General features: G+C 35.7%; 1 protein-coding gene across 8 annotated transcripts in view; it reads left to right on the top strand.

Moving 5' to 3' along the window:
* The window catches only part of ELF2 (E74 like ETS transcription factor 2), a 94045-nt gene that overhangs the window by 36507 nt on the left and 38234 nt on the right, over positions 1-19304 (top strand). For 7 of the 8 annotated variants that reach the window (XM_043604032.1, XM_043604049.1, XM_043604064.1 and 4 more), the window contains one exon: positions 4822-4987. In XM_043604032.1, coding sequence (XP_043459967.1) covers positions 4822-4987 — 166 coding nt within the window. Of the gene's footprint in view, positions 1-4821; positions 4988-12586; positions 12690-19304 lie in introns of all 8 variants that reach the window. The other variant, XM_043604129.1, reaches the window with a different exon arrangement.

Here is a 19304-nt window from a genome sequence, read left to right on the forward strand (position 1 = left end):
AGGGCACAGGGAAAGATGTTAATAATTTGTTCCATTTAAACATGTTAAGCTCAGAGTATTAGCTGATTATTCCTGTAGTGATGTTAATTGGTAGTTTAAAAGTTGGTTCTGGAGTTCAGAAGGTGCTTGGAGAAGAACCAAACATTTAGTAATCATCAGCATAGAGGTGCTGTTTTTAACCATAACAATGGGGGGGCATTGCCAGGGAAGGTAATATAGAGTAAAAAGGAAATGCTGAGAACAGAACCTTAGTAGGTTGGCTATATTTCTGACACTGGAGATGGAAGAAGAGTCAAAGGGTATGCTTAAAAGTAGATTGGTAGAAAGAGAAAAAAAAGATTGAAGAAGCAATTTTTTAAATGAGGTAACAGTGTGTAAGTGTCTGAGTCTGCAGAAGGATAAAGGAGGATGAAAACTGAAATAGAGTTTAATCCTTACTGACATTTAAGAGAATAGTTTCATCGGAGTGGTAGAATCCAGATTACAAGGTATATGTAGATAATGAGTCAAAGAGTTAGACTATCTTTTGAGAATGTATACAGGTATAAGATGCAAAGATCTGGAGTTCACTTGAAAGAAGAGTTGAAATTTTTTAATAAAGATTTTGCCTTTTTTATAGTTAATAAGAAGGAGCCGTTGAAATATTAAAACCCAGCTAAGGTATACAAGAGAGAACAGTGGGTCGAGAATCCTAATTGGTGGGGGGAAGAGACTATAGATGGGGAAATTGGCCTTGTCCAGAATTCTACATCTCAAGTATTTCATAGTTTAGAAAATTTGAATTATTTCCTACTGGTAAGATGGAGGTGGAGAGTTCACAGTATAAAATAATTTCAGGTTAATGTTACTGTTAAAGATACTATTAGATCTCAGAGGAATGAAAGAAGTTATCAGTCCTTTGGGTTCTGTATAAATAAGGTATTTACTGCTTGGGTCAGTACCAGCTCAAATGCCACTTATGATGTTGCTTTCTTAATTTATGAGTGGGGACCTCATCAGTCTTTACCTATCGCATGCTCCTCATTAACATCTATTTTATAGCTAGGTGATGTTGCCTGTAGGTTGTGGTTATAAAGCTGAGCAAGAAGAATGGAGATTCAACTGTTAGTATATCTAATTTGTGGGGAAGGATTTTTTTTTTCTTCACGCATGCAGAGAGGGAGGAAGAGAGGATCCCAAGCAGGCTCCATGTGCAGTTGGAGCCGGCCAGGGGGCTCAATCCCATAACTGTGAGATCATGACCCCACCCGAAATCAAAAGTCAGCCATCCAACTGACAGCCACCCACGTGGCCCAAGGATATTTTTTTTTAATGTTAAAAATGTTTTGCCTTATACAGAGTAGGAAATTCAGTGTTACTGTTCAGCATGTGCTTGCTTGTTTTCCTTTTCTTTTTCTTTTTATTTTTTTAAATTTAATTTAATTTTTTTTTTTTTTTAATTTAGAGAGAGTGTGTGTGTGTGAGCAGGGGAAAGGGGCAGAGGGAGAGAGAATGTTAAGTAGTCTCCACTCTCAGCCCGACGAAGGGATCCATCCCATGACCCTGGGATCACGACCTGAGCTGAAATCAAGAATTGGAGGCTCAACTGACTGAGCCAGCCAGACACCCTTATGCTTTCTTATTTTTAATTTATCATACCTTTGTTTTGTAATTTATTTAAAGGTTTTTTTTGTGCAGTATTTGATACAATATGAAGACTGCGCTTTATATATATATGTGTACATATATATATATATATATACATATATATTAGTTTAAGAACAACAAAAAGAATAAATATTACCTATGAACCAGGTTAAAAAATAGAAATTACTAGTATTTTACAATATTAACTGTGCCCCTCTCTTACTACCCCAGAGGTGCCATTATCCTGACTTATGGGGTAATATTTCTTTACTTTTCTTTATAGTTTTATTGTTTGTGGATATATTCGTAAACAACACGGTGTTTACTTTGAAAATATGAATAATGTCCCAAGCTAACTGAGTTAGGGAAGGATAGCATTACCATAGTTAGATTAAAGCTTCCAGGAAAAGGAGGACTAGTTTGGCATCAAGTTCACTGCATTTCAAGAAGTTCTACTCAGGCAATCAATAAGCAATGTCATGAGTTGGTTCTTGGAAACATAGGGCCATAGGGTTTCAGGCAGTGGTATGACCTGGTGATGCAGGTTTGTTCAATAGATATATATATATATATATATATATATATATATATATATACATATATATATATATATATACACATACATACAGTCCCATGGAAAGAATGCTGTTCTTCTTGTTTTTGTTTCTTAACTTTTTGTGGTTTTCTTTCAACACTTGAGAGTAGATCAAAGCAGAACACATCTGGGAGGTGAAAGGAGTGTTCTTAGCTAATCCAGGTAGCAAGGCAAAGTGGAGTGAATAGGTACATCAAAGCAAGCCAGATATCAGATATGAATAAAAACCTGGAGTAGGCTTATCTGGACACTCTGTCCTTAGGAACCATGCCAGGGGTTGTCTTGGTGACAGTTTATCGTGCTGTCTCAGGAGTCCCGGTCGTATAATCCAGACTGGTTGCCCTTTAAATCCAGTGTATAGCTGGCATCCTGGAATCTCTCTTGCCAATCCTCCCAAAGATTACTATTGTCTCTTTCCATGTTGGGTCTCCTATATTCTGTATCCTAAGTTGTGGTCTTTATTAAAATTTTACTTTTGATGAAATCAAAATTTGCTTCTTGAGAAAGGATGTATGCAAAGTAAATGTTTTGAGAGCTTTCATATCTGAGAAAACTCCTTATTTTCTTAAGTTGATTTGACTAGCTAAAGGATTCTAGGTTAGGAATGATGTTCCTTTATAATTTGAAGAAATGGCTCCCTTGTCATTTTCCTTCTAATGTGACTGTTGAGAAGACTGAAGTCTGAATCCATTTCTTTGTATGTGACCTGTATTTTCTCTCTAGAAACTTGCAGAATCTTCCGTTTTATCTCCAGTATTATGATATTTCACAGTGGTGTGCCTCAGCTTAGGTCTCCCTTAATTTTTTATATTAAATATCTGGTAGGTCCTTTCAAATGGGCAGCTCATATCCTTCAACTCTAGAAAATTTTCTGGAATTCTTTCATTTCTTTCCAATCTGTTTTTTTCCCCCCTCCCCTATTTTGTTCTTCTGGAACTTTATTATTCAGATATTGGACCTCCTGGACTGGTTCTCTAGTATCATTCTATTTCCTCTCCTATTTTTTATAACCTCATCTTTTTTTCTCTGGTTTCTGGAAGACTGCCTCAATTTTATCTTCCAAGCCTCTTCTTTCTTTTTTTTTTTTAATTTCAGCTATCATGTTTTTTTTTTTAATTTTTTTTTAACGTTTATTTATTTTTGAGACAGAGAGAGACAGAGCATGAACAGGGGAGGGGCAGAGAGAGAGGGAGACACAGAATCTGAAACAGGCTCCAGGCTCTGAGCTGTCAGCACAGAGCCCGACGCGGGGCTCAAACTCACGGACCGTGAGATCATGACCTGAGCCGAAGTCGGACGCTTAACCAACCGAGCCACCCAGGCGCCCCACATGTTTTTAACTTCTAAAAACTCTTTATTTTTAAATGTCTTTATTAAATTGTATTCTGTTCTTGTTATGGATATAATATCCCTGAGGAATAGGACTATAGATGTATGTATATATGTGTGTATATGTATGTATTCTGTGTTAAAGGCTTTTCTGTAAATTACTAGTAATACTTGACTGTTTGCTTATGATTAAAAGTGGAGGACTAAAAAGCTGATTGAAAAATCTATTTTGGGGGGGTGCCTCGGTGGCTCAGTTGGTTAAGCCACTGCTCTTGATTTTGGTTCAGGTTATGATCTCATAGTTGTGGGATCAGGCTCCATGTCGGGCTCTGCACTGAGTGTGGAACCTGCTTGGAATTCTCTCTCTCTCTCTCTCTCTCTCTCTCTCTCTCTCTCTCTCTTTCTATTTCTCCCCCTCCCTTGCTTGTGCATGCTCTCTCTCAAAATAAATAAATGTTAAAAAAACCCCTCTATTTTTGGTACATTATCAATACTAACAAATATGCCTAATATACCTTGAAAATGCTCCTGTTATTCCTTCACCAGAAAGTTAATTCTCCAGTCTTCTGCTGAAATGAGGGCCAGTTGCTTAACATCATGGAGGAGGAACAGGTCTAGGAATCAGAGTGCTTTTCAAACAGCTTTGATGGGATTTTCCTGTTTGAACCCCTCCTCTTTCTCTACCACCTGCTACTCCATTTTCAGGGGTAATGGGTACTGCCTTCTGTGGGTTTTCCAGTGTAAGGTGTGTTGTTTCTCAGCTTCTTTTTGCTGCCAGGTTGATTTGGCTTTCCTGGATCTCCTTAACTACTTCATAACACTTACCCATCCACTTTTAATCTTCTAAGATTTTGTTGCTCTTATCTCTTCTCCTTTGGTGCACTTATCTCTTCTCCTTATGGGTTTGTGTTGAAAAGTCTTTTACTTCGTTTTAGTGGGTTTCATGAGATAGTGCAATTATATGCATGGTTTTAATTTGTCATTTTAGTCCTGAAGCCGATTATTTAAAAAGTTTAATCTAAGACTCACTTCCTGAGACTTGAAAAGATTATTAAAGTTCCCTTTTCATCTCTTGTTTTAGTTTTTACGTTCATATTTATATGTAATCCATGAAACTCATTATGTAATATACATAAAACTCGTTGTGTAATATGTGAAACTCATTGTGTAATACATGAAACCCCTTGAGACTACGTGAACTCAAGTATTTAGGAGTAAATCCAGAATTTGTGAATAAAAAAGTTGATTGTTTTCTAAATTTGCTCTTGCAGGAAAGTGAAAAGGTTTCTGAGTATCCAGCAGTGATTGTGGAGCCGGTCCCAAGTGCCAGATTAGAGCAGGGCTATGCAGCCCAGGTTCTGGTGTATGATGATGAGACTTACATGATGCACGATGTGGCAGAGGAACAAGAAGTTGAGACCGAGAATGTGGAAACAGGTAGACATCTCACAAAATGTTCATTATTTGTGACTTTCTCATTTTATAAGTGTCAATGTTACTATTGCCAACCGAATGATACATACAAAAGAACCTCTTTTTGCTTAAAAACCAGTGAAACATCTCTTATTTAAGGGACTTTAGTATATATATATATATATATATGTATAGTATATATATATACACAAAATCCTACATCACAATTCTTTGAAGTATAACAGGTCTCATACAATGGACCCTAAGGACAAAATTACAGGCCTGCAATAATAGAATTATCTTTAGCATTTTTTTTTTTTGAGAGTGTGACTAGTTATTTAGATAAAGAAGTCCATAGGCTAGTATATGAGGGTAACTTTTTAATTCAAAAATCTGTAGAGTACTCTCATTTTATAACAGATTCAGAGTTTCTTTGAATCAATATTGGTGGAGCAGTATGATTCCTTTTTTCTTAGGTCAGACGCGTCTTTGTAGCAGTCGGTCAGCATCTTCTTCCCTTTTTGTCGTCTGAGAAATTTTGGTGTTTCAGTCTGTCTGCATTTAATTGGAGATTAATAATATGCAATCCTTGGAAACCTTTTTTTTTTTAAATTTATTTTTATTTTTTTATATATATGAAATTTATTGACCAATTGTTGGAAACCTTTTCATTTTTGCCATTGACCATAAAGAGAATAGAGTATTTCACCAGAAAGATGGTATGACTGTTGTGTAATAATAAACGTTAAAATTTATCTTTAGCTCTTAATGGAGAAAAAAGTCCTTATACTTGGCTTGCAATTCTCATTAACTTTCTTAAATATTTAGATAAATTTCTACAAATGTAGTTACGTCTCATGATTAACATTTTTGAATATTCTGCTGTTGAGGCCCACTAGCACCCCTCAGACTACTAGCTCCTTCTAGCTTAAGGCTGTTCTTCCTCCAGTTTTATTTCTTACTGAGCCGAAGGATTAAAAGTTACCTTGCTCTTCAGAGCAGTGATGGCAACAAGGCCAGCAAACTCCGCTTGAAGTGATAATTCCTTCTCTCAAAATAGGTAGTTAAGCACTTCATACAGGCTTCGTGACCTTGGACTGAAGTGGTACTTGATTTACACAGTAGATAATGCAAGTGGCAGGAAGATACATGTGTGGTTTTTTGAGGGTTTTGGAGAGTTTTCCAGTCTGAAGCGAGACGCATGGGGGCAGAGATGAATTTTCTTCTTGAGAAAAAGAATAGGAAGAACAGCAGGGTGATAGTTTGAAGTAGATATTGAAGTAACTGATTTTATTACAGGAGCATAACTAAGCAGAAAACTAATGGCACAAGAAAAAAAGTATGAAAGCTTAAGTTGAATGGAAAAAAACAAAAAAAAAGAACGTGTTTGAAATTCCTGGAAATTGTTTTGATCAAAAAAATAAGGAAGACACACTGTCTGCTAACTAATTTGGATGTAAATTTAAAAAATAAAAAATAAAATTAAAAAAATAAGGAAGACTATGATTTTGGTAGCAAATCGGAAACTTTGTAAAATATGAAAACTACAGTGCCAAATTTGCATAAGTAGAAAATTATGGATATTTATCACATTAAAATACCACAGCAGGTCAGCCAGATCTTATTGGTTGTATAATTGATGATTGCTGCTTCATTAATTTCAATTACTCAGGTAAAAACAATTCCAAATAGGAAGTGGATATAATCTGTTCAAGGGATTTTATTTTCTTAGTCATCTTAAACTCTGAGGGTGATGATAATCATTTATAGGGCAGAGATATGAACGATCGTGATATTGGAAAAGGGAATATACATAGTCTGGGTAAAAGAACATTTATTTGTGTGATATTTTGAAAGCAGTTTTGACTAGCTGATAATATTTTTTAGATTTTTTTTTCTTCATCATGAAAAGGAAGTATTAGTAAATAACTTGTATTATCCTAAAATAGTCTAAAAGTACCAGAGAAGTTCATCTTAAACATTTTTAATTCTATTCTGGTTCATGTTTCTGTTTTTTTTTTTAAATCTATGCTTGCCCTATTACTTCAAAAAATAAAGAATAGTATCATATAGCTATTTTTGTCTCTCACAGAATAACACAGTAAAACTTAGAATTCATTTATAACTCTTTTAAAGGCAATGCCAAATTGAGACTGAAAACTGCTGGCTCATACATCTCATACATCTATAATTAGAACAATTTAAAACACTCCAATTTATTCATCATAAGGCATGCAGAACTTGAAACTACAACATACTAAGTTATTTGAAAATACTATGGCTCATGGGTTTTTAATGTAACTTTATAAGAATTGTTAATATATATACATTAGTTTAGAATCAGCTAATCCAAACCTAATTTTGTTTTTATTTAAGGAATAAAATGCATTGTTAAAAAGATTTTATTTTTAAGTAATCCCTACACCCAACATGGGGCTCAAACTTAAAACCCTGAGATCAAGAGTCCCATGCTTTACCTACTGAGCCAGCCAGGTGCCCCAATAAAGAATAAAATGCATTTTTTAAGTTTATTTATTTATTTTGAGAGAGAGAGAGAAAGAGAGCAGGGGAGGGGCCGAGAGAGAGCAAAAGAGAGAAAGAGAAAGAAAGAGACAGGGTCCCAAGCAGGCTCCTCACTGTGAGCACAGAGCCTGACATTAACCAAGAGATCATGTGTGACCTGAGCCAAAATCAAGAGTCGGACGCTTAATCGACTGAGCCACTCAGGTGCCCCAAGAATAAAATGCATTTTTAAACAAGTAAAAATCTGAATAAATTTTCATTCTTCTGATACCTAGAACATATACAGATAAATAAAGTTGTTATGACTTATCCTAATGTATGTTTCCTTTTAGGTAGTGGATTAAGATCAGGTTCATTTTGTAGTGCTATAAATTTTTAACTTAAATTCCAGAAACGTGTAGGTTTTGGAGAAGAAGTTGGGAAAAAAGGGAAAGGAATATTTATGTCTACAGAGGTTTTCATTTGGTGAATTGGTGGAAATGAGATCTGTATAGAGTAAGATTTCCTTTTGTACATCTAGGAAATACTTTCTGGAATGCTCCTATGTTATAACTTAGGTTATATTCATAATTCATAATTCAATATTCATATATTCATAATTAAATATTCATAATTATATTTATTGACCTGATATAGCAATTCTCTGCATGTGTACATTAAAGTTTTTCTTTTATTGCTATATAACCATATGTATATGTTTATACCAGAAACCATGTTCATGATGAAATCTAGGCAGGAGTACTAAAATTATATAGTGAAGTACAGTTAGCCATCTTAATTATTTTGTGTATAAAATGATTTCTCATTTTGTTAGTAGTAACCATAGGCTATTTTGTTTCACCTTTTTATAGACAAAAAAATTCTACATTTCTCTCACAGAGCTTATGTGCAATAGTGATCCTCTCTTAAATTTTATAGGAAAAGCCAAATGTATGTTTTGAGACTTTAAAAATAGGCATATTCATCTAAACCTATAAATTGCCTTTTGATGATAACTGGAGATCAGTAATCATAAGGAGTCTTTGGGGAATAGTAATGAAGTGTGAGTGCCGTCTTGAGTCTGGCAGGCTGGAAATACCCTTGCCAATGGCTGCAGACTCCACTCCACTCCAGTTCTGGGGGCCTGCTAGGTAGACTGATGTGGCACATTGGGGATGGAGAGGGGTCTCTGGGATTCCCCACTGAGATTTGAGGTAGATAGATAGATAGGTAGATAGAGAACACATGAATTTTAAAAGGTTATTACAGATTACCATTTAAAAAGTAACAAGTTTATACCAATACAATCAATAGCAGATACGTTTTGATAGAAATCTTTTAAGGCTCGGCTGAGAAGATTGAACTGTTTAGGATCTGCTTCTTCATCTTGCACCTTAACTTAACTCTATTTATCCTCTTAACCTTCCACTTTAATTTATGAGAATATATCACAGATACTTTGCATTTCTTACGTGCAAAGGTACTGCCTTCAACATGTTTCTTTCCCTCAAGGGGTTAATCATTTAGTTTTAACATATATAATATATACTGTGTTGGAAATGTAAAGCAGTATAGAATCAATTGGGTTCTGCTTACAAGTTCAAAGAGATTTTCAGAAGAAAGTTCAATTTACAGGATTAGGGAATGTTTAGAGAAAGTAAAGAAGGAGGACAGATGGTAGGATTTGGATCGGCAGATAGGAGGTAAGTGAAAGACACTGTAGACTGAGGACAATCTAATTAATAATGGGTAGAATATTGAAGTTCAAGGCATGTTTAGAAGATATTGTGAGTAAACGAGACCTTGACAGGAGGTCCCATTAAGAGTTGTGACTATATTATGATTTGAACCCGAGAGTGAGTGATAAGGCTTGTAAGAAGCAGAAACATTTGGAAGGTTTTGAGTAGAAAGTACTATGTAATTAGTATCTCAGGATCTGATGATTGTAGAGGAAGGGATGAGGCAGGCAGACTCGTTTTTGTGGTTATGAGTTAAGGGTTGACTTGAGAACTATTAAAACAAGGTAGAAGCAACAGGAACAGAAGGGGCTTATGTAAGCAATACTACTATGCAAGATCTAACAATACTTGACATGGCAAATTAGGGGGAGAGGCATAGTTAGGGAAGATATTACTCGGTTTTTTGGACCCTAACTTGACGGCCGTAATATCATACAAGAATTCGAAGAAGGCAAGACTGTTTTGGGAAACAGGTAAGTTTGCTAGTAGGTGTGTTGATTTTGAGTTGAAGCAGAGCAGATCTGAGGAGAAATATTTGGGTATTTAAAGATGTACAAATGTGTAGTCAGGGTCCCACTGCAAAAGTGATGGCATATTCACATTAGGATAATTTTTAGAATGTTTTAATAAATGGCTAGTTACAAATGTGTGGGCAAGCATAGGGTGCCCATAAGAAATAGGGCAGTAGTCCAGAGGTGGCAGCAGCAGAGCTCCTTCTGTCCTTTGGCCTGAGGCCCAAAGGGAGGGCATGGTTACTGGAACCCAGAAGAAGAGAGACCTGGAAAGAGGGTCACCTTGGGAGAATCTGGGACCTTTGGTCAAAGGATGCAGCTGGCTTGAGGGTGATGCTACAGGGAAAGAGCCAGGGAATAAGGACCCTGATTTTGTTCTCCTTCTTCCCTCTAATTCCCTGCCAAGGCTCTCCACTGATCAAATGCAGTCTAAAGCTATGGGAGTCCTGTTGAAGTCAGCCTTCTGGGACAGAGAGCAGCATTAAGAAGGGTGGAGAATAGACCTGGAGGGGCAAAGGGAACATATCTAGTACAGTTGAAGCTTATAAAAGAAAGATCAAGGAGAGACTGATTTGGGAATCATCATCATTGATGCCATGGAAACATATGGAATCTCCAGAAGGAAAGGTGTTTGAGAGATTTCTCTAAGGGAGAAGGTATTTATATTCCGTGTTTGTCTTCCTGTGATCAAGAACAAAGGACACAAAATTAAGGAATTGACCTTAGGGAATGTTTACATTAAAAAAATTTTTTTTCTAATGTTTATTCATTTTTGAGAGATGGAGAGAGACAGAGCATGAGTGGGGGAGGGACGGAGAGAGAGGGAGACACAGAATCAGAAGCAGGCTCTAGGCTGGGAGCTGTCAGCACAGAGCCTTCGGGGCTCGAAACCATGGACCGTGAGATCATGACCTGAGTTGAAGTCGGATGCTCAACTGACTGAGCAACTCAGGTGCCCCCGGGGAATGTTTACATTTTGAGAAACCTGAAGAAGAGCCAAGAGTAATCAATTAATGATAGAAAATCCTATTCCTGAGATTAATATTTTTTTCTTGTAGCCTTTTAAGTAGTTCTCTTTAGTAGAAAAAGGAAGAATATTGATTGTGTTAGTTAGTCTTGGTTTCAGACTTCTAATTTATCACTTACTTATCAGTATTTAACTTTTTGGGGGTCTGTTTCACTGTCATGAAATAGTAATGCAAGGTTGTGAGGACTACATAAAATAAATATATAAAACACAGTGCTTGTGATGTAGTAAGTGCTCCGTAAGTATCCCTTTAACTTCATTAGGTCCTTTCCCGTGCCTTCAAATATATAGAAGGTGTTTTATACATTAAAACAACATTTGTTTACTTTTCCATTGTGTTTTTCTCTTTCCTTTCACTTCACTTTTTGTAAAAAAACAAGTGCTCTATACCTTCAGTGTGTACTTTTTCCTTGTCATTCCTTCCTTAGCTTACTGTGCTTTGGCACCTACCTTTATCATTCTCCAGAAGCTCTTTGTTTATCAGATTTCAAAAGACACTCCTCTGCGAAATTCAGTGACCCACAGAATCATCCAGAAGTAGGTCCTTCCTGTTCTGGCCTTCTTATCTACTGAAACATTATACTCTAGCTGTTTTCCTTATTGCCCCTTGCATGGACTGTTTATGCTTCTGAACTTTTGCTCGAATACATTTTTCTATCAACCTGTGTTCAGGTATTATCCATTTTTTTAAGGCCCAGCTACATGAAACTTTTCTCAGTGATTCTGGCCTGCATTAAATGCTCCCTTTCCTGATCTTCTGTTAGACCATCTGGGCTTAGGCACTTGATCATTGCTGTCTTATACTGTTCTTGTGTGTATACATATTCCTTTTGTTTTCAAAGTAAACGTAGAAGTCCCTTGAAGACATACTTTTTTATTTTGTTGAATACAGTGTACAATATAGTATTTAACACATAACTGTTAGGAAATACAGACTGAAACAAATTGAGTTTTGACTTAGTATTGCAGTATAATCAAGAACCATCTATGTAAAATCTTAAATATATATATATTTTTTGGTACCAAATTAAATGTTGAATACCTTAGGGTTATTTAAAATATAAAAAGGTAGTCATCCAAAAACATAAATATGGCTATCCAAAATATATCAAAGCCCATAATGTTGTCATACTAGATTAACTTCATCTTAAAATCACAGTAGGCTTTAATCATTTGTGATTATACCTAAATTTGATTTTTTTTTACAATAAAATCAATACATTCCCATTGGAGAAATTGGGAAGTATTGCAAAGAGAAACAGTGAAAATCACTCATAATCTTACCAGCAAGGGAACAGTAACTATTGCTTTTTATATGTCCTGCTGGCCTTGTTTAAATGTTATGTAATACAAGTGGATTTATTAATCTTTACTAACAAACTGGCTGAAGGCAGTCTGGTAGCTTCTTACTTCTCTTCTGATCATTGGGAGCAGGACTTTGGTTTTTAACTAGGTATCAAAACATAAAACTTTTGTGTTTATAGTTAAAGAAATGATCAGGAAAAATTAGAAAACTTAGGCATCTACATTTATGAACAAAATTGTGTTTAGGGGTTAGTTTGAAAAGATAGACGAATGATCAGAATTTTTACATAACTCAATAAGAAAGCACTGCTTTTAAAAAAATACATGGAAGTTTAGCTTTTTGAAATGCAGTTTAAAAAAAGAAATGAGATTTCTGTCTTGAAAAATAAGTTCAGGAGCCAAATTTCTTTTCTTGAAAAGTCTCAAGACTAGGTTGACTTCATGATGAGCTGTGATAACTTTTGTATTTGTTATACCATCAGAAATCCTCCCTGTGGCACAAAAGGACTCTTTTAATTAGAAAATATTGTTGCCACAGGGAGGTAGAAGATCGACATGAAAAACTGGGGATCTGAAAAGGAGCCCCTATCCTAGGATTACCTGAAGGTGAAACAGATTGAGCCAGAAGGAAGACAATGCTGGTAGGTTGGTTTTTCATTTACTAAGAATGTTTACAATTTTCCATTTAATTACAATTATTTCAACATACCTATACCATATTTTTGTTTCAAGAGTGACAATGATTTCTCCTTAAGGAGGGAGAAATAATGCAACAGTATCTTTCCTCCTAAACAATTTGTTACCTGTGCTAACCCCTGCCATGTTCCTAATATTTGTTTCTTTTTATAGATTAAGCTCTAGGGCTGTTTCATGCCTCCACTTACTTAGATGCTACTACTGACCAACATCTTCCAGTCCTTTTTTCTGCATTTCTATTATTTCTGTTGCTTCTAATCTAGACTTTTTCTATATTTTTTTAAAGAAGTGTTTTCTTCCAGTTATCCATTTTGTTGAGTTTAGCCTAGTCACTAGTTTTCGAAAAAGGTAAAATGTGAATCTGAAGTTCCTTTCGTTTTTATTCTAGAACTGTTTGAATTATAATTGTACTGTGATTTGGATCAGTTAGAAAGCATTATTAGAGAAAAGTTTTTAATATTTTAGTAAGTATATTTCATTTAGCCTAAGATGCCATCTATTGTAAGAAACATTTTCAGATCACTAAAAGAAAAAAACGCTGCCAATTATAAATTTTAGGATACCATCAATTGTAAGATACATCCTAGTTTCAGAGATGTTAAAATGTGAAAAAGCGTACATCTTAGAATTAATGAAATATGGTATCATGCAATTATTAATCTTCCTGAAATTCCCATTTACTGGGCATTGGACATTAAAATATCAGGTTTTTAAAAACTGGAGGTGAGTTGTGGTTGTGGAAGTCCCTAAATGTGTTGAGTAAGGTCTCTAAGTCGAGGGTGTTTAAGTGGAAAATCATTTAACTGTATTATTTAAAAGTATACAAAGTAGCTAGAAGGTATTAAATTATGAAGAGTATAGAAGATGAAAAGTTTTAATATGACACATTTACTTACATCAATAAATAGAGTTTTATCATAATTGTTACTTTATAATTGGACTTTATGATCCAAAAGGAAAATGAAGTGAAGCTTCTGCTTTCTAAACTGTTATTTTATTTTATTTTTGCGCGTGCGAGAGAGAGAGTCCACATGGGGGAGGGGCAGAGTGAGAGAGGGAAACACAGAATCCGAAGCAGGCTCCAGGCTCTGAGCTGTCAGCACAGAGCCCAATGTGGGGCTCGAACCCACGTACCATGAGATCATGACCGGAGCCAAAGTTGGTTGCTTAACGACTGAGCCACCCAGGTGTCCCTTTAAGGGCTCTTTAAAATATCTGCCAATTTTTAGTTCACTTGAATGTATGTTTTACAGATTATTACGTGAAGGAAAAAATAGTGGCCAAAAGTAAAGAACTACCCTGTCAGTTAATAAAGGAGAAATGAAAAGGAATGATTTTAAATGGTATTTGTATGCTGTAAGAAACATGTATTTTATATAAATGGAAAGAGAAGTATATCTAGAAAGTAGATCATTAAAGGATGTTTACTTTTGGAAACTAGTAGCATTCATTCCTTTGCACTCAAACTTTTTACGTTTTAATTTTTAATTTTCAAACTTTTATTATTTTTTTGTAAGTTTTTAAACGTTTATTTATTTTGAGAAAGAGCAGAGGAGGGGCAGACAGTGAGAGAGAAAATCTTAAGCAGGCTCTGCACTATCAGCATGGACATGACCACGAGGTCATGACCTGAGCTGAAATCCAGAGTTGGATGCAATTAACCGACTGAACCGTCCAGGTGCCTCCAAATTTTTAATTTAAAAAAAAAAAAAATTTTTTTTTCAACGTTTATTTATTTTTGGGACAGAGAGAGACAGAGCATGAACAGGGGAGGGGCAGAGAGAGAGAGAGGGAGACACAGAATCGGAAACAGGCTCCAGGCTCTGAGCCATCAGCCCAGAGCCCGACGCGGGGCTCGAACCCACGGACCGCGAGATCGTGACCTGGCTGAAGTCGGACGCTCAACCGACTGCCCCACCCAGGCGCCCCTAAATTTTTAATTTTTTAAAGCACTAGTTAACTTTCAATTTTGCTATATAACAATGTGTCTGAGTAATAAATTTTTTAATTTTTATTTTGTAATAGTTTTTTATTTTTTTATGTTAGCAAGAGAGAAGGAGAACATGAGCAGGGGAGAGGGGCAGAGAGAGAGAGAATCTTAAGCAAGCTGCATACTCAGTGCAGAGCCTGATGTGGGACTCAATCTCACCATCATGGGATCATGACCTGAGCCAAAATCAAGAGTCAGATGCTCAAAAGAACTGAGCCACTCAGGCACCCCAGTAATAAATTTTAGACTGAGGAGAGGGCTAAATTTGGATTGTATAGAATTTTAAATGAGTGCGGCACCTGGGTGGCTCAGTTGGTTAAGTGTCCAACTTCAGCTCAGGTCATGATCTCACAGCTTGTGAGTTTGAGCCCTGTGTCGGGCACTGTGCTGACAGCTCAGAGCCTGGAGCCTGCTTAGGATTCTGTCTTTCTCCCCTCCCCCACTCATGTTCTGTCTCTCTCTTCTCAAAAATAAAAAAAACATTAAAAAAAAAGAATTTTAAATGAGTAGCACACAAGGTTATAAATGTTGCCAAGTAGGGATAGCTGAAGGTTCTTAACTGTAGGAATGCTTTAAAACATGTCTGGGTAAATTCATCCTCTACCAGCTCTTCCTAAGGGCTGATGCATGTTGGGCTCAGAGCCGAGTATCTTGTGGTAAACAAGACCTTGTCTTTGCTCTCACCATGCCTTCAGCTTTGTGGGCAATGAACAGTTAAACATATTATTATAACTAACTGTGATGGCTGTTATGATAGGATTAATGAAAAGTTTAGGGAGTATACAGCTAGGGAATGCCTAGGAGGACAGAGAATGCCTCCCTGAGAAGTGACATCTGAACAGATTTGAAGGGTTTGAAGTAATTAGCCAGGCAGGGAATAGCGTGGTTGAAAGTCTGGGAGGAAGGAGAACATGGCCTATTTGAGTTGCAGAAGGGAATTCAGTATGGCTAGAATATGGATTATGAAAGGGAAAGGGAATTAAAATGAAGCTAATGAGGTAAAAAAATCTTATTGCTGAGGACTTTGTAAAGACTGTATCTTGTAATTGTAAGGCTGAGGACTTTGTAAGATTTGTATCTGTTTGTTGGGCCTTACCTAAAGCCCAATAGGAAGCCTTTTAAGAGTTTTTTAAAAAGTATGTTTTTTTATACAAATTTAGTTGTTTCCCAAACAGTACTGTAAATAAGAAGTAAAACAAGACAATCAAAGCATTACCGAAAATGCCGAAAATGACGTCTGAACTCCGTAGCTTCTCGTTCAGAGCTCCCTAATAGTTAGCTATTTTTATTCACCTGCCACTAAATTGTCTGCCTCTGTAGATTTGAGCTTTAGGTGTGCTCATCGCCTATACTAAGCTAAAAATTACAGAGATTAAAGTAGTTGCACATCTAGCCTTTCTTTTTGGAATTCAAAGCTGGGTGCTTTGGTACAATGCTGTTTCAGGAGGAGGAATCATTGTCCCTTGTGCATCCTCCATGACCATTTGTAAACTGGGAAAGAGACCCATGAGTTATCTCAGGTTCATGAAGGCGCCCATCATTTAAAGGAGGTCAAGAACATTTTCAACGCAACTATTAACTTTTGTAGAGTTGTTTCATCTTGTTGTGTCATGTACCTCTTTGATCACATGGTAAATTCAGCCTGTGGACCTTCTCACGGAACAACTTTTTAAAATATATAAAATACAATAACTAGGATTACAAAGGAAACAAATATATTGAAATATAGCTTTTGAACTATTTTTAATTGTGATATATTAATGCATATGCTTCTTTAATAATGAATCATAAAATGAGATCTAGTGGCAGATCTAATTTATGTCGATAGATAGCTATGGCCATAAATTACATTTTGAGATATCTGTAACAACTATAATATGAAAACATTTATGATATCTATTGGTCATGAAGTCACAAAACTGCCCAAACTATTGTGATTTGTGCCATTATTTAAAATTAAAATGCTTAATTTCAGTTAAAATCTAAAAAACAGTTTTTCTAGGTTTCATCCATATATTATTATTTTAGCTGTCATCTACCTTTTTCTCATCCTTTCTTGCCTATATTCTGCCCTACTGCTATTCTTTTTTTCCTAACAAGTCATAGTGGGGATCTGGAAGCCATTTTATTTTTTTTTTAAATATTTTTTGTAAATTTTTTTAATGTTTATTTATTTTTGAGAGAGAGAGAGAGAAGGAGAACGGGGGAGGGACAGAGAAAGAGGGAGACACAGAATTAAGATCAGGCTCCAGGCTCTGAGACGTCAGCACAGAGCCCAACGCAGGGGTCAAACTCACGAACCATGAGATCATGAGCTGAGTTGAAGTCGGACACTTAACCGACTGGGCTACCCAGGCACCCCTGAAAGCCATTGAATACACTTTTATGATCCCTGCTAAGAAAAAAAAAAAAAAGCCTCTCAACTATGTAGTGGTTGATTGATTGACCTAATTTAACTTATTCTAAAACATTCTAATATTTGAGCATTTAGTATATTTCTTTAAAGGCTCATTTAATATTTTATGACCTATTTGTCAGTTTGAGCTCCATCTATTTCTGTGACAAAAATTTCTGTGGCCAGTGGTTCTCAAACTTGACCATACATCAGAATCATCTGAAGCACTTGTTAAAATACAGATTGCTAGGCCCACCTCCAGAATTTCTGATTCAGTGGATCAGGGATGGGACGTAAGAATTTGCATGTTTCACAAGTTCGCAGGTGATGCTGATGCTGATGCTGTTGGCCCAGGGATCATACTTAGAGAACCATTATCTAAACTATTGGGAATGACAGCACTGAAACAGAGCTTCTGCCATTGTGAAAACCCAGTTAATACAGTAGCTTCTTACCATGTTGTGTTATTTCCATCACAGAAGATTGATATTGGGGGTGAAAAGATACCAAAATTCTTTCAGGTCTATATGAGATGATGTAATGAATTACTATTAATTAATTCATCAATAAATATTCATGGAGCATCTACCATATGCCAGGCACTATTTTAGGCATAGGCTAGCTGGGTAGACAAGACAGGCAATGTATCTACATTCCTAGTGCTTAGAATTTAGTGAAGAAAGCATGTAAGTTTGCCATACTGTAAAATTGTTTTGTCACAAATCAGATTATATAAATTAACATCTCCCAAACTGGTTTTTTATAGATTTAATATTTGCACTTAAGCTAAGATCATTTCTTTTCAAGCATTTGAAGCAACAGATAAATTCTCCCTCTTCCACCTTCATGTGACAGTTATTAAATACAGATGAGATACTGGTAAACTTAACATTTATCATGCACAAAGTACCTATTATATACAAACAACATCATGGCTCCTAGGGAGTAAGTGATTCAAAGTCGAATAAGACATGGTGCCTGGCCTTAAGGAAGCTTACCACCTAAATCGAGGAAAACTAGCATTCAAGGAAATAATACCGTGGTGTAGGTACAGTTGTGGAAAGGTGAGGAAGCACAAAGAATTGCCAAGTATGGTAGCTATCTAAAAGTTCCAGATTGCATTATAGCTATATGGTGGTTCATTTTAAATTTCATCAGAAAGGCATAGCTGACAGTTAAGGCCTCTGGCTTTAGGGGCAGAGGAGCAGGTCAAATGGAATTAAGCATTCCTAAATCTCACCATTTAATTTTTTTATGTGTGGAAATAGTACCACAAAACACGAGTGACTTTTTTCCCATTTTTCTTTTTCCCATTCATAAATCAGGGGACATTGAAAGAACCCAGCCTGTTTGCAGTGGTTAGCTACAATTTAGGAATGGCATTAGGAAATGGGATGGTACTAATTGTTATTTAAAAAAATTTTTTATGTTTCTATAATTTTTTTCATTAGTATACCAGGGAAGAAAGAATGTAGCCCATCTCCTCTCTTTTGCTTAGGCATTGTTAAGATATAATGCCAGTTTTTATAAGAGATAACCCATATTCTCCTAATTTAAGGTTGGTGTTTGATCATAACTGGATGTTTGATTTCTTTTCACTTTGTAAGTCAGTCAAAATACATATCCGACTTGAATGAACAGTTAAATTTTAAAATTTAACTGAAAATATTTTTCATATGTTTTATATTAGGTGGGTGGTGATCATAGGTAGTTATTCTCCAGGATAACTTATTTATTATTTTCTTCTTATTATTTATTTAAGAATATATTCAAACAAAACAAATTACTTGTTAGAACTTGGGAGAGATTTTCTTAAAACTAGACGACCTTGCAAAAGATCACTCTAGGAAGTTTTACATCAAAAAGGAAAGAGTTATAGCTCTAATTTAGTTAGTGAAAAGGTACTTCTTATTATACATGATGTTTGACAAGACTTTTAGGAAAACCAGAATTCTTTTGCTTCTTCTATATTACCTTTTTTTTACAACTTAATTCTCAGAAAATAGATAGTCAGAATAATAAGTTAGAATGAAAAAATTCTTTTCAAAGGAAACCAAGAATTGGTCTAAGAGGAAAAAGAAATGGAAAGGTGCTGATTTCTTCCTGAGACATTTGCTTGCTTTCTTTTTTTTAAAAATTTTAATGTTTATTTATTTTTGAGACAGAGAGAGAGCG

Source organism: Prionailurus bengalensis, chromosome B1 (genome assembly GCF_016509475.1).
Source record: "Prionailurus bengalensis isolate Pbe53 chromosome B1, Fcat_Pben_1.1_paternal_pri, whole genome shotgun sequence".
Taxonomy (NCBI): Eukaryota; Metazoa; Chordata; class Mammalia; order Carnivora; family Felidae; genus Prionailurus; species Prionailurus bengalensis.